The 13,684-nt window shown below is 57.1% G+C and overlaps 1 protein-coding gene across 5 annotated transcripts in view; it reads left to right on the forward strand.

Annotated features, from left to right (window-relative positions):
- Positions 1 to 13,684, forward strand: part of ITGB4 (integrin subunit beta 4) — a 32,808-nt gene that overhangs the window by 7,127 nt on the left and 11,997 nt on the right. For all 5 annotated transcript variants that reach the window (XM_049860176.1, XM_049860178.1, XM_049860179.1 and 2 more), the window contains exons 8-26: positions 746 to 1,009; positions 1,887 to 1,976; positions 2,307 to 2,429; positions 2,674 to 2,838; positions 3,018 to 3,094; positions 3,836 to 4,038; positions 5,981 to 6,084; positions 6,234 to 6,332; positions 6,492 to 6,621; positions 7,346 to 7,468; positions 7,565 to 7,671; positions 8,572 to 8,605; positions 8,768 to 8,959; positions 9,258 to 9,361; positions 9,721 to 9,779; positions 9,902 to 9,925; positions 11,021 to 11,169; positions 11,259 to 11,438; positions 12,392 to 12,540. In XM_049860176.1, coding sequence (XP_049716133.1) covers positions 746 to 1,009; positions 1,887 to 1,976; positions 2,307 to 2,429; positions 2,674 to 2,838; positions 3,018 to 3,094; positions 3,836 to 4,038; positions 5,981 to 6,084; positions 6,234 to 6,332; positions 6,492 to 6,621; positions 7,346 to 7,468; positions 7,565 to 7,671; positions 8,572 to 8,605; positions 8,768 to 8,959; positions 9,258 to 9,361; positions 9,721 to 9,779; positions 9,902 to 9,925; positions 11,021 to 11,169; positions 11,259 to 11,438; positions 12,392 to 12,540 — 2,376 coding nt within the window. The remainder of the gene's footprint in view (positions 1 to 745; positions 1,010 to 1,886; positions 1,977 to 2,306; positions 2,430 to 2,673; positions 2,839 to 3,017; positions 3,095 to 3,835; positions 4,039 to 5,980; positions 6,085 to 6,233; positions 6,333 to 6,491; positions 6,622 to 7,345; positions 7,469 to 7,564; positions 7,672 to 8,571; positions 8,606 to 8,767; positions 8,960 to 9,257; positions 9,362 to 9,720; positions 9,780 to 9,901; positions 9,926 to 11,020; positions 11,170 to 11,258; positions 11,439 to 12,391; positions 12,541 to 13,684) is intronic.

Here is a 13,684-nt window from a genome sequence, read left to right on the forward strand (position 1 = left end):
TGGGCCTTGGGGTTCCAGAATCTTCTGTGCCCTGAGGCCAGCCTCCCAGCCAATCCCCCTACTAATGCCAGTCTCCCAGGACCCACGAGTTGCCCAGTCTCCAACTGTGCTGGACAACTAAAGAGAGCATTTCTTTTCACGTGTACATGAATTTTATTTTTCATTTTGAAAATTCTGCAGCCTAGTAAACAAAGGCCAGAAGTTGCCATCATTTCACCATCATCAAACAGCCACTGGTTACCCCGTCAACTTACCTTGTTCTCTTTTCCTTACGTTGATATTGTTGGAATCCATGTACTTATAATCCCGAAACCTCCTTTTTCTCCGCTGAACATAAGCATTTGCTCTCGTAATCCATAGTTCCCAGTCACCAAGTATGTTTTTCTAACAGGCCGCTGTACACCACTGCACCTATTTTATCTACCCTTTCTGCATTTAACATTATATTGTGTACATTTTCCTGTGCTGTGAACATATTCCCACCAAATGGTTGAGAGCTTGAGTGGGCTTCGGAGGAGCCTGGTTCAGATCTTCCGTGGGGCCCTTTGTGCCCACAGGCCCTGCGTTCATTTCCCATCCCCCCACACCTTGTCTCTGGTTTCCTTCATCGTCCCTCACCTTCGTCATCATTTATGATGGGGACGTAGCATTAACCCGTTGGCCTAACCCCCGGTTGGAGTCCACTTTCACTGCCCTATGCTACACTGTGCTAAATGTCCTCCATGTCCCTCCTTCCCCTCCCCAGAGGAACATCGGCTGGCGCCCAGAGAGCACCCACCTGCTGGTGTTCTCCACCGAGTCGGCCTTCCACTACGAGGCCGATGGCGCCAACGTGCTGGCGGGCATCATGAGGCGCAATGACGAAGACTGCCACCTGGATGCCTCAGGCACCTACACCCACTACAAGACGCAGGACTACCCATCGGTGCCCACCCTGGTGCGCCTACTTGGCAAACACAACATCATCCCCATCTTTGCCGTCACCAACCACTCCTACAGCTACTACGAGGTAGGGAGGCCGGGTCGCGCTCAGACAGCCTTCCTCCCTCTCTGTCTTCCATCTCTGGTGCTGCTATAACAGAAATACCACAGCTGGGTGGCTTTCGCAAACAGAACTTCATTTTCTCACAGTTTAGGAGACTAGAAGTCCAAATTCAGAGAGCTGGCTCTAGGAGACGGCTTTCTCTCTCTGTCAGCTCTGGGGGGAGGTCCTCGTCTCTTTTCAGCTTCTGTTCTCAGTTCCTTGGAGAACTTCGTGTGGCATGTATCTTTCGCTGCATTTGTGCTTCCTTCTCTGTGCCTAAACTGTTCCATTTATATCTCAAAACTGATTGGCTTAAGACACACACTAATTTGAGTGCATTAATCTAACAAAGAAAACTCCGTTCCCAGATGGGATTATATTCACCTATATAACCAAAAAACCAAACTCATTGCCGTCGAGTCGATTCCGACTCATAGCGACCCTATAGGACAGAGTAGAACTGCCCCATAGGGTTTCCAAGGAGCGCCTGGCAGATTCCAACTGCCAACCCTTTGGTTAGCAGCCGTAGCACTTAACCCCTAGGCTACCAGGGTTTCACCTATATAGGGGTTAAGATTTTCAATACATATTATTGGGGGACACAATTCAATCCATAACACTCCCCAAAGCTTTTGGGTCCCCTGAGAGTGGGCCCTGGTGGGAGGGTGAGTTGGTGTGCCCATCCCCCAGCCTAACTCCCAAGCAAGCGGGGGCTAGGAGGGTAGGCTCTGAAATACACTGGGCAGGTTCCAGTCCTTAGTCTTCCCACCTGCAAAATGGGGCTAACCCTGCCTAATGTAGATGACCTCAGCAGGGTGAGGCCTATGGAGGGCTGAGTCGGGTGTGGTATCCCTCTCCGCAGAAGCTGCACACATACTTTCCCGTCTCCTCACTGGGCGTGCTGCAGGAGGACTCATCCAACATTGTGGAGCTGCTGCAGGAGGCCTTCGAGGTGAGGGCTGGCCGGATGAGGCCTCCTGGGCTGAGCCCTTTGGGGTGGGGCTGGAGAAGAGGCGGAATGGGCCAGGAGTGTCTTGGGCAGGTCACAGCTAAGAAAGGGGTCCTGAGTTGGGCCAGTGATGAAGGGTCTCTGGCGGTCCCTGGGGAGCTGAGGAACCAAGCTGGGCTGACCCCAGACTCCTCTGGGCTTCTGCCACCATGACCCTTCCAATATCACCCCCAAATCCTCCACGCAGGCAGAAGTGGAGGGGAGCCAGGCCAGGCCAGAGTGGGGAAGCCTAGGCTCCGTGCCAAAGACCACTGACCACCTACCCTCCTTTAGGCCATTCGCTCCAACCTGGACATCCGGGCGTTGGACAGCCCCCGAGGGGTGCGGACAGAGGTCACCTCCGAGATGTTCCAAAAGACAAAGACTGGGTCCTTCCACATCGAGCGTGGGAAAGTGGTACACCTCTGGTGGGGGCAGCGGGCAGAGAGGACTGGCACAGTGCCCACGAGGGGCAGGGCTTTTCCAAGCAGTGTCAAGAGTGTGGCCTCGGAAAGTTAGACAGGCCTGGGTTCAAATCCTCCTGGGTCGGTGACTCGGATGAGCTTGGCACATGTCTCAGTTTATCTGTAGCCGCATCCAAAGGCACATGCCCAGAGCTTGAGGGCAGGGTCTGCCTTAGCTGACAGCAGCATTTTCACAGGGCACATACCACGTGCAGCTGCGAGCCGCTGAGGATGTGGAGGGGACCCACGTGTGCCAACTGTCAGAAGGTGACCAGAGAGGGAACGTCCACCTGAAGCCTTCCTTCTCTGACGGTCTCAAGATGGACGTGGGCATCATCTGTGACATGTGCACCTGCGAGCTGGTATGGCGCCGCCCTGGTGATGGGCAGGAGGGTCCGAGCCAACGTGCTGAGCCCTGAGCCACGAAGCAGAGCCTCCTGTGACCACATGGCCCTCGCATGTTCCCTGAGGGGCAGAGGGCAGTGAAAGTGTCCCACGTTCCCCTTCCCCACCGTACACCACCCCAATCATCTCATTCCAGCAAAAAGAGATACAGTCACCTTTCTGCACCTTCAACGGGGATTTCATGTGTGGACACTGTGTGTGCAATGAGGGCTGGTGAGTGTGGGGCAGACTCAGCTGACCCGAGAGGGGCTTGGGGCCCGACAAGGGCCTGATGCTGTCAGGGTGGGGGAGGGGCAGTAGGAGAGGGGGCACCCACTTGTTGGGGGCGCTCAGTGAAACGCAGTTGGCAATGGATAGATGTATAGACTGTCTCTGCAAAGCAACACAAGAATTGGGACAGTGGTAGCTTTCAGGGGGTGGAGTGGGTGTCGGGGGCTGGAGTAGAAGGGCAGGTTATTTTACACTCCTTCTCTCTGGTACTTTTCGTATTCTGAGCCATAAGCCTATATATTAAAATTACTTCCTCAGAAATAGAGTCATACATGAACATAAGGACTTTTGGGGAGCCCTGGTGGTGCAAAAGTTAAGGGCTTGGCTGCTGACCGAAAGGTTGGTGGTTCAAACCCACTCAGCAGCTCCACAGAAGAAAGATCTGTGGAGCTGCTCCTGCGAAGGTTACAGCCAGAACACCCTATGGGGCAGTTCTGCTCTGTCACATGGGGTCTCTGTGAGTCGGAATGGACTCGATAGCACACAGCAACACCAAGGGCACTTAAAGCTTCAAGAGCAGTGAGAAAGGAACACTGGGGGGCGGGCGTATCAGGGGACTGAGGTTTGAGCTTCAGCTCAGCCACTGCGGCCCTCTCAGAGCCTTGGTTTCCCTGTCTGTGAAATGGGACCCTAAAAGCCCAGCCCCTCTTGTGGGCTCTGGGAAGTGACTGGTTTCTCCCCCAGGAGTGGCAAGACCTGCAACTGCTCCACCGGCTCGCTGAGCGACAAGCAGCCCTGTCTGCGGGAGGGGGAGACCGAGCCATGCTCAGGCCATGGCGAGTGCCAGTGTGGGCGCTGCGTGTGCTACGGCGAGGGCCGCTATGAAGGCCAGTTCTGCGAGTTCGACAACTTCCAGTGCCCCCGCACCTCCGGCTTCCTCTGTAACGGTGAGCTTGGCGGCGGCGGGGCGACCTGGGTGTCCGCCCCCCACCCCGCCCCATCGAACTCTCCCTTCAACACCCAGTGCGGGTGATCCAAGCCCTGCTCTGGCCACCCTGAGTGCTTCCCAAGTCTTGCCCCACCCCGGACCTCACTCATCTCATCCACAAACTTGATGCCCCAGGCCCCTGCCAGCTTGACCTTCCCTTCTCCTTTTAAGACATTGGCTCCCCTGGGATCCTCTCTGGCAGCTCCAGTCTGTGCCAACCCCTCCCCTTCATTAGGGCCAGCACCACTCAGCTCAACCTTCAACGGTTGGCGGGTGAAGTGCATGATGACAGTCTTGCTTCTGGAAGATGCCGCACTTGTAGCAGCAGGGCTGGAGTTATGCCTCCTCTGTGTCCTCACAGGGCCTGACGCAGTGTTGGGCCAAGGTGGTTGACACACAGTCTGGCCAGGGGCTCCGGAGCTGGGCAGGGGGGCAAGGAACTCACATCCATTGGCACGTGAATGGATTTGGTGGTTGAATGGAGGAGGAGGAATGAAATTTGACTCATCAAATGCTTCAGTGAACATTGAACTCATTGAATACTTATTAAACTTCCACTGTATGTTTGATGGAGCCCTAGTGGTGCAGTGGTTAAGAGCTCAGCTGCTAACCAAAAAGTCAGCAGTTCGAAAACACCAGCCACTCCTGTGAGAAGTTCTGCTTTCTCCTATAGGGTCACTATGTGTTGGAATCGACTCAACGGCAATGGGTTTGGTTTTTTGTTTTGGTATACTTGGCACTGGGGGTCGAGTCCCTACTTTTCTACCCTTTCTTCCATTCCTGCTTTCCCTGCCATTTCTTCACTCCAACTGCCAGTCCCAGAAGGTGCTCAGAGAAATGAAAGGAAGAATCCAGCACATGTGGAGAAAGGCAGGCAGTTGGTACAGGTGGAGGCATGGGGAGGAAGGGAGAAGGCAGGGCCAGAGTGGGAAGGGCTAGTTCTAGTTCAGGGCTGGTCCAGTTCTAGTCTAGTCCAAACATTTCTCAAGGGGCCAGAGAGCAAATATCTGGAGCTTTATAAGCCATACAGCCTCTATCACAACTACTCAACTCTACAGCCAGAAACAATACATAAACAAATGAGTGTGGCTGTGTTCCAATAAAATTTTATTTACAAAAACAGGTGATAAGCTGGATTTGACCCACAGGCCACAGTTAGTTGACCCTTATTCTAGTTCAGGGATCGTTGTTGTTAGGTCCCGTCAAGTTGATTTTGACTCCTAACAACTCCACGTGACAGAGTAGAACTGCCCCGTAGGGTTTTCTAGGCTGTAATCTTTACGGGAGATCGCCAGATCTTTCTCCCACAGAGCCCCCGGCTGGGTTTGAACCGGCAACTTTTCAGTTAACAGCTGAATGCTTAACCGTTGTACCACTAGGGCTCTATTGGAATTTGTCCTTTGGGCAAAAGGGAATCAATGGGAGTTTTAATTTCATTTCTAACTATTTGTATATTAACCTTGTATCCAGCCACCTTGGTAAACTCACTTATGGAATCTAATAATTTGTAGATTCTTCTGTTTTATTGGGTGGACCTGATACTTGCAAATGACCATTTTATTTCTTACTTTCCAATATGTATACCTTTTACTTATTTATTTATTTTTGATAGCTTATTGCATTGGCCAGGACCCATTAGAGGTTTTTAAACAGGAGAGCCATATGATTGGATTTGTGTTTTGGGACAGTTACTCTGGCTGCAAGGTGGAGGTAGAAGATTGGATGGGGGAGAGATGAAGAGAAGAACATTCCAGGAGAAGGAGGAAGAGATAACTTCTGCCCCTGGCCGGAGACATCCTAGCTCCAAGGCTCAGCTCCAACAGTTCCTCCCTGGAAGGTAGACAGCCTGGGACTGCAGGTGGGAATGTTGTTCTCCTCTTCCTTTCCTCCCCTCTCTGCAGACCGGGGACACTGTACCATGGGCCAGTGTGTGTGTGAGCCTGGCTGGACGGGACCAAGCTGCGACTGCCCCCTCAGCAATGCCACCTGCACTGACAGCAATGGGGTAGGCCTGGGCATAGGGGCAGGCAGGGCAGGGTGGTCAAGGGGGTGCCCAGTCAGGGTCATCCTTAGAAGGATGCCCGGTGAAGAGAAAGGAAAGGAGAGGGCAGGGATGGGGGCACGGCGGGCTCACTGGTGCCTCCCCTGCCCCAGGGCATCTGTAATGGGCGTGGCCACTGCGAGTGTGGACGCTGCCACTGCAACCAGCAGTCGCTGTACACGGACACCACCTGCGAGATCAATTACTCGGCGGTAAGGCTAGGACGGCGCGGGGTGTGTAGGCATGGCAACCCAGGGGCACAGGGCAGGACGGGAGGCTTAACCTGGTGCTGTAGAAGCTAGCCAAGGGCAGGAGACTGGGGCCTGGAACCCCCAGAACAGTGCCTGTCTGTCCCCTCCCCTCCCACCCAGATCCGCCTGGGCCTCTGTGAGGATCTGCGTTCCTGTGTGCAGTGCCAGGCCTGGGGCACTGGAGAGAAGAAGGGGCATGCATGTGAGGAGTGCAGCTTCAAGGTCAAGATGGTGGATGAGCTGAAGAAAGGTGTGCGGCAGGGCTGGGGGCTGGGGGTGCAGTGAGTCCAGGCAGGGGCACCGAATAGGCAGGAATGTCACTCATCTTTCCAGGGGGCTCACTATTTGGATTAAGGTCCCACAGTCTGGCCAGGGAACACAAAACCTGGACCAGGGGCACACAGTCTGACCAGAGGGTACACAGCTGAGTTGGGACCAAAGAGTCTGGGCAGGAGGCACCTGGCTTGGGCAAGAGGCAAATAGACAGGCAGGGCACATGGGCCAAGCAGGGCACATAATCAGGCCAGGCACACAGCCTCCTCTTTTCTAGGTTAGAATCGACTTTCTAGATTCCAAGCCCTGCAGGATGCCCAGGGCAGGGAAATGGGGGACAGATTGCATCCTTAGATGCTGCTGGGTTCAAATCCTGAGCCCGGCCCCAGGGAAGCCCCCCATCATGCCCATCCCTGTGTTGGGGGAGGGGGCACAATTTGCTGGGGACTCTCGATCTTTCCCAGGGAGGTGCCTCAGGCCTGGGGGAACCAAGAGTGCCCCAGCATAGGGAACACCTCACCAGGCCCTGGGGTGCTTTGGGTAGAAGGTGGGTTCGATGCCATCTGACCATCTGTGGGTGCAGCAGAGGGGTGCTCAGGGTGGAGGGTGGGTTGTGTGCCATCTGACTGCCTGTGGGTGCCGCGGAGGGGTGCTCAGGGTGGAGGGTGGGTTGGGTGCCATCTGACTGCCTGTGGGTGCAGCGGAGGAGGTTGTGGAGTACTGCTCCTTCCGGGACGAGGATGACGACTGCACCTACAGCTACACGGTGGAGGGCGACGGGGAGCCAGGGCCCAACAGCACCGTCCTGGTGCACAAGAAGAAGGGTGAGCCTGCGGGCTGTGGGGGGGGAGTGGTGAGCGGCCTGTCAGACTCAGTGGGAGGTGGGCACCGCCTTCCTCCTCCTCCTCCTTCCTCCCCAGACTGCCCTCCCGGCTCTTTCTGGTGGCTTATCCCCCTACTCATCTTCCTCCTGCTGCTCCTGGCGCTGCTGCTGCTGCTCTGCTGGAAGTACTGCGCCTGCTGCAAGGTGAACCCCCAGGGTCCCCACCCCCCATGGCCCACCCCTACAGGGTCCCCACCCTCTCAATGTTCCCACTCCTCCAGGGTCCCCACCCCCACAGGGTCCCCACCCTCTCAAGTTTCCCGCTCCCCCAGGGTCCCCACCCCTGCAGAGTCCCCACCCCCACAGGGTCCCCACCCTCTCAAGTTTCCCACTCCCCCAGGGTCCCACTCCCACAGGGTCCCCATCCCCCCAGGGTTCCCCCCCAGGGCCCCTACCCCCCCAAGGTCTCCAACCCCCACAGGGTCCCCACCTCCCCAGGGTCTCCACCTCGCACATAATCCCCACCCCCTCAGGGTCCCCACCTACAGGGTTCTACCTCTACAGGGTCCCCTCCCAGGGACCCCTCCCAGTGTCCCCACCCCCACAGGGTCTCCACCGCCCCGAAGAGTCCTCACCTCCACAGGGTCTCAGTCCCCAAGGGTCCCCAACCCCAGGGTCCCTACCTCCACAGGTCCCCACCCCACCCAGGGTCCCCACCCTACAGGGTCCCCACCCCCGCAGGGCCCCCACCCCCTCACAGGGTCCCCACCTCCTCACAGGGTCCCCGACCACCAGGGTCCCCACCTCCTCACAGGGTCCCCGACCACCAGGGTCCCCACCTTTCCAGGGCCCCCACCCCCTCAGGGTCCCCACCCCCCCAGGGTCCCCATCTTTACAGGGTCCTCGGTCCCCACAGTGTACCCACCCCCTCAGGGTCCCCATCCCCAGTGGGGTTCCTGCCCACACAGGGCTCCCATCTCCCCAGGGAAGGCACTGTGGTCCCTCTGGGCCACTGGCCTGGGGCGCGTGGACAGAGCGGCTTCCCTGGGCTGCAGCAGCCGGACACCACAGCCTGTCCCACCCTCACCTTCCCCCATTTTCTAGGCCTGCCTGGCCCTGCTTCCTTGCTGCAACCAAGGTATGGGCCTGGCATCGGGCGGGGGAGGAGGCTGTGACTGCTCTGTGCCCCCCAGCTGGGGTGGAAGGGAGGGACATGGGGGCTGAGTCTGGAATAGCATCCTGCCTGATGGGGTGTGGCAGGTGGGTCTAGGGGGCGCAGGCTGAGCGCCCTGTCCCGCAGGCCACATGGTGGGCTTCAAGGAAGACCACTACATGCTGCGGGAGAACCTGATGGCCTCCGACCACCTGGACACGCCCATGCTGCGCAGCGGCAACCTCAAGGGGCGGGACACCATCCGCTGGAAGATCACCAACAACGTGCAGCGACCTGGCTTCGCCACCCGCTCGGCCAGCACCAACCCCACAGAGCTGGGTGAGGGTGGGCTGGCCGCTGCAGCCCTTGGCAGTGGGGGCCCGGGGCACATTCACTGCTGGGCCTGGGCCCAGGATCACACTGTTTCTGTTTGCTGTGGGTACTGGGGGCAGGCACAGGTGTGGCCACCCACTGCCCCTTGCCAATGGCTGTACAAACCGAACGCAGGCCTCAGTGTGCCAGGCGGGCTGCCCCTCACTGGCGAGTTGTCCCCCAGTCCTAGTGTGGTTCCTAGAGTGGGCTCTGCGGTGCCCACTGTGCAGGGGGCTGATGACACCCCCGTCCCACCTGCCCCCAGTGCCCTATGGGCTGTCCCTGCGCCTTGCCCGCCTCTGCACTGAGAACCTGCTGAAGCCTGACACCCGTGAGTGTGACCAGCTGCGCCAGGAGGTGGAGGAAAATGTAAGAGCCACAGGAGCTGGGCTCAGGCGGTAGGCTCCCTAGGCACCAGGGGATGGTAGGTGGGCAGGAAAACAGCAGTAGAGCTGCCTTGACTGTTCCAGTTGGGAAACAGGGACTTCCTTGGCTAGGGGGTCCACATGGGATCTGTCCCTGTGAATGTTTCTGGAGAGGGGAAAGGCAGCAGAGCCTGGGTGTCAGGACATGTCCCCAGGCATGCACCCAGCCCACCCTGAGAGGTCTTCTTGGCCTGGGTGGCTCTGGGTGGGGAGCCCCCATGGCTCATGAGGGCCAGGGTGAAGGGATGACCAATGCGCAGCCTGGTCTGAGGTCCCAGACTCATTTTGCCCCCTGCCATGCAGCTGAATGAGGTGTACAGACAGGTCACAGGCGCCCAAAAGCTCCAGCAAACGACGTTCCGGTGAGTTAGGGGCAGGTGGGGCAGCCTGGTGCCTGGGGATTTAAGCTCTCAGGCCGACCCTGCCTCCACCCAGCCCTCGCCTCTGCCCATCTGACTCACTGTCTCCTCTTCATCCCCCACAGGCAGCAGCCCAATGCCGGGAAAAAGTGAGTGGAAGACACATGGGGGGCTGGCAGCCCCCGGCCCCAGCCACCCGCCCCATCTGTCCTCTGCCCAGAACCTGCCACGCCTGTCTGCTGCCCCAGCTACCTGTCCCAACTTCCCCCTGCCCCATTCTCCTGCTGGCCTGGCTCCAGCCCCAGCCCCCTGCCCCATCTCCATCCCATAGGAAGAGGGAACCGGATACCTGTCATGGTTTAGGACCCTTATTCATTCCTTTACTTGACCATGCATTCCACAAACACTGGTGGGGAGCCCTGACTATGAGCCCTGTCCAAGAACAGCCAAACCCCAGGCAACCAGACAGACACAGTCCCTGCCCGCCACCAGCACCCTGCTCTGACCTTCCTCCAGACCCTGAGAGCCTGATCCTAGAGGCACCTCTGGGCACCAGACAGGTTACCAAGTAGATGGACCCAAGTCACCACCTCTTCCCCAGTTTCTGACCAAGTCCCAGCCTTTCAGGGGGAGAGAAGGGGGGCCTCAATGCGGAGAGAACAGAACAGTGGAGTCACCATCAATAATAATCACTGAGACCAGAATTTTGGGTGCTTACGACGTGCCAGGCATTGTTCTAGGGGCTTTATGTGTGTGTGTGTGTTATCTTATCCAACCCTTTCATCAACCTTGTGAGCTACCATTGCTGTCCCTGTTTTACAGATGAGGAAACTGAGGCCCAGAGAGGTTAAGCAACTTGCCCATGGTTATCTAGCTGTCAGGAAGTAGAACCAGGATTTGAACCCAGGCAGTGGGGTGGCTGGGTAGGAGTCTGCCTGCAGCCTCCACTCTGAGCATCTTTGCTGTCCTGTCCCCGTCTTAGCTCCCCTACTCCTCACATCACCAGCCCTTCTTGGTGAGTGGGAATGGGTAGCCCATTTAATGGAGGAGGACACCGAGGCTCAGGGAGCTGCGTGGCTTGGCCAAGGCTGCAGGTCAAGGGTGGCGAGGCCACATGGGCCTCCAGGTCTGCCTGGCCAGACCACCCTGTGCTTTTGCTGCCCTGCCTCTTGTCCCCTGGCAGAGGGGGACAGGCAGGAGGAGAGGTTAGCCTGACACCATCCCCACCTGACTCCCCACCCCAGGCAGGACCATACAATTGTGGACACAGTGCTGATGGCACCCCGCTCGGCCAAGCAGACCCTGCTGAGCCTGACGGAGAAGCAGGTAGAGCAGGGGGCCTTCCATGAGCTCAAGGTGGCCCCTGGCTACTACACCCTCACTGCAGACCAGGGTAGGTGGCAGACTCCCATGCCACACCCTCACACCCCAGCCCTTGTGCAGCCCCCTGACCCACGTCTGACTGCCCCCCACCCCACCCAGATGCCCGGGGCATGGTGGAGTTCCAGGAGGGCGTGGAGCTGGTGGACGTGCGCGTGCCACTTTTCATCCGGCCTGAGGATGATGACGAGAAGCAGCTGCTGGTGGAGGCCATCGACGTGCCCTCCGGCACCGCCACCCTTGGCCGCCGCCTGGTCAACATCACCGTCATCAAGGAGCAAGGTTGGGTTGGGAAGAGCAGCGGGGGGCAGAAAGGAGCACCTTAACCAGTACCAGTGGCCTTTGGGTTGACTCCCACTCATGGTGACCCCACATGTGTCAGAGTAGAACTGTGCTCCAAAGAGTCTTCAGTGGCTGAGTTTTCAGAATTGGATCACCAGGCCTTTCTTCCAAGGCATCTCTGTGTGGACTCAAACCTCCAACCTTACAGTTAGCAGCCAAGAGTCTTAACTGTTTGGCACTACCCAGGGACTCCTGGGGCACCTTGTTCCTCCTGCTATCCCAGTAGAAATGGGACCTGGCCACATGGCCTGCGGCAAGTCATTTAACCCCTATGAGCCTTGGTTTTCCCATCTGCAAAATGGGTATCAAGCTCTCGTGAGGAATTGGTGACTGTAAATCCCTTTGCACAGTGCCTGGCACGTGATAAACGCGCAAGAAGCGGGAGCGCCTGTTATAATCACCCCGTCCCCTTGTTCCTCTCTCCCTCATGGCCTTTCTGAACTTCGGGGGTCAAACAGGCTGCCTAGTATGTCAGAGCGGAAGGGAATTGGGTGTTCATTTTGTCCAAGCCCCTCTTGGGCAAATGAGGAATTGAGGCCAGACTGGGGAGGGATGGGCCAGGTGTTGCACCATTGGCCCTGATTGCCTTGCCCATATCCAGGGCCCTTGCGACACACACCACACACCCCCCCCACCAGGACCCACAGGTCTTTGTCCTGCTCAGCCTCCTTTCTCTGCTCTGACCCTTCTAGGGTGTCTGCTGGACCCTGTGTTCCAGCCCCCTCAATGCTCTCTGGAAGATTTCTCCACCCACTTCCTCCACCCTCCCCAGAGGGATGTGGGGGTGAGGGGGACACGCAGGTTCCTTGAGTCTGGGCTGGGCTGGGCCAGAGAGAAAGGGCTAGGAAAGGGGCTGAGGCCAGGACCCCCTGACCGGTGCGGGCTCCTTGCAGCCAGTGGGGTGGTGTCCTTTGAGAAGCCCGAGTACTTCGTCAGCCGCGGAGAGCAGGTGGCCCGCATTCCCATCATCCGGCGCATCATCGACAGTGGCAAGTCCCAAGTCTCCTACCGCACACAGGACAACACAGCACATGGCAACCGGGTGAGGTCCCCAGCAGGGTTGTGGGTGCGTCCCAGAGGTCCAAAGATGCCCCACTGGGTTCCTAGGACAGAGGACATGGCAGCTATCCGAGTCCTTGGCCTGGCCTCCCAGACAGCCTACCCACTCCTGCTTCCCTTGTGAGGCCAGGCCAGAGCCCATCACTGCCAGGGACTCAGCCCAGAACATTCTTAGCACCCCCCTCCCCCAACAACCCAGGATTACTATCAGGGCAGCCACACTCTTCCAATGGAAATGGACTCTCTGGCTGGCCCAGGCCTGGGGGCTTCCGTCTGCTTGACCTGGGGTCCCAGCCCCTTGTCCCTGGGCCCGACATCCCAAGGGCCTTCATTGTTTGCCCGACAGGCTCTGCCCAGCAAGAGTGGCCTTTCAAGGCAGGGGGTGGCATCTGTGCCTGTATCCCCTTCCTCACTGGCCCCAGCAGCAGGGAACAGCCAACTCCAGCTGGTTGATGGGTTTGGTTTGCATGGGTTTTGTTTTGTGGTGATTGTTTTTAATTTTGAATTTATTGTTGTTGTTAGTTACTTCAAGTCAATTTTGACTTATGGCGACCCCATGTGTGTCAGAGTAGAACTGTGCTCCATAGGGTTTTCAAGCCTGCGACCTCTCAGAATCAAATCGCCAGGCCTCTGGGTGGGTTTGAACCGCCAACCTTTCGGCTAGTAGTCAAGCACTTGACTGTTTCCACCACCCAGGGACCATTGAATTTTTTACCAGCATCTAAAACTTTAACAATTATCTGTCAAAAATTATCTCAGAAAGTAAGAAATGCTAGCCTCGCTGAGCCCGCAGGCCCACTTGGCAAACCTTACCAGCAAGGTAGCAGGGTCTCCTGGCCCATCAGGCTGGCACTCTCCAGGCCTGCCCTGCTTGGCCACGCCCCATTTTCCTCTACTTCTTTTTATTGGTAGGAACATCTCTCATTACCACTCTGATGCGCCCAATAAAAATTCCAAGGACATATTTGTATTTTCGTAAGTTTCATTTGGTACGTCACATTATACAAGAAATACTGGCTATCCTGTTATGCTTTTGTAAAGATGTCTTGGTATTTAAAGATTTTTATTATGTCTCAACTTTTTTTTAAAAAAAGAAGTCAAATGTACAGAAAAGCCCTGCTTACCCC

This window comes from Elephas maximus, chromosome 19 (genome assembly GCF_024166365.1).
Source record: "Elephas maximus indicus isolate mEleMax1 chromosome 19, mEleMax1 primary haplotype, whole genome shotgun sequence".
Classification (NCBI taxonomy): domain Eukaryota; kingdom Metazoa; phylum Chordata; class Mammalia; order Proboscidea; family Elephantidae; genus Elephas; species Elephas maximus.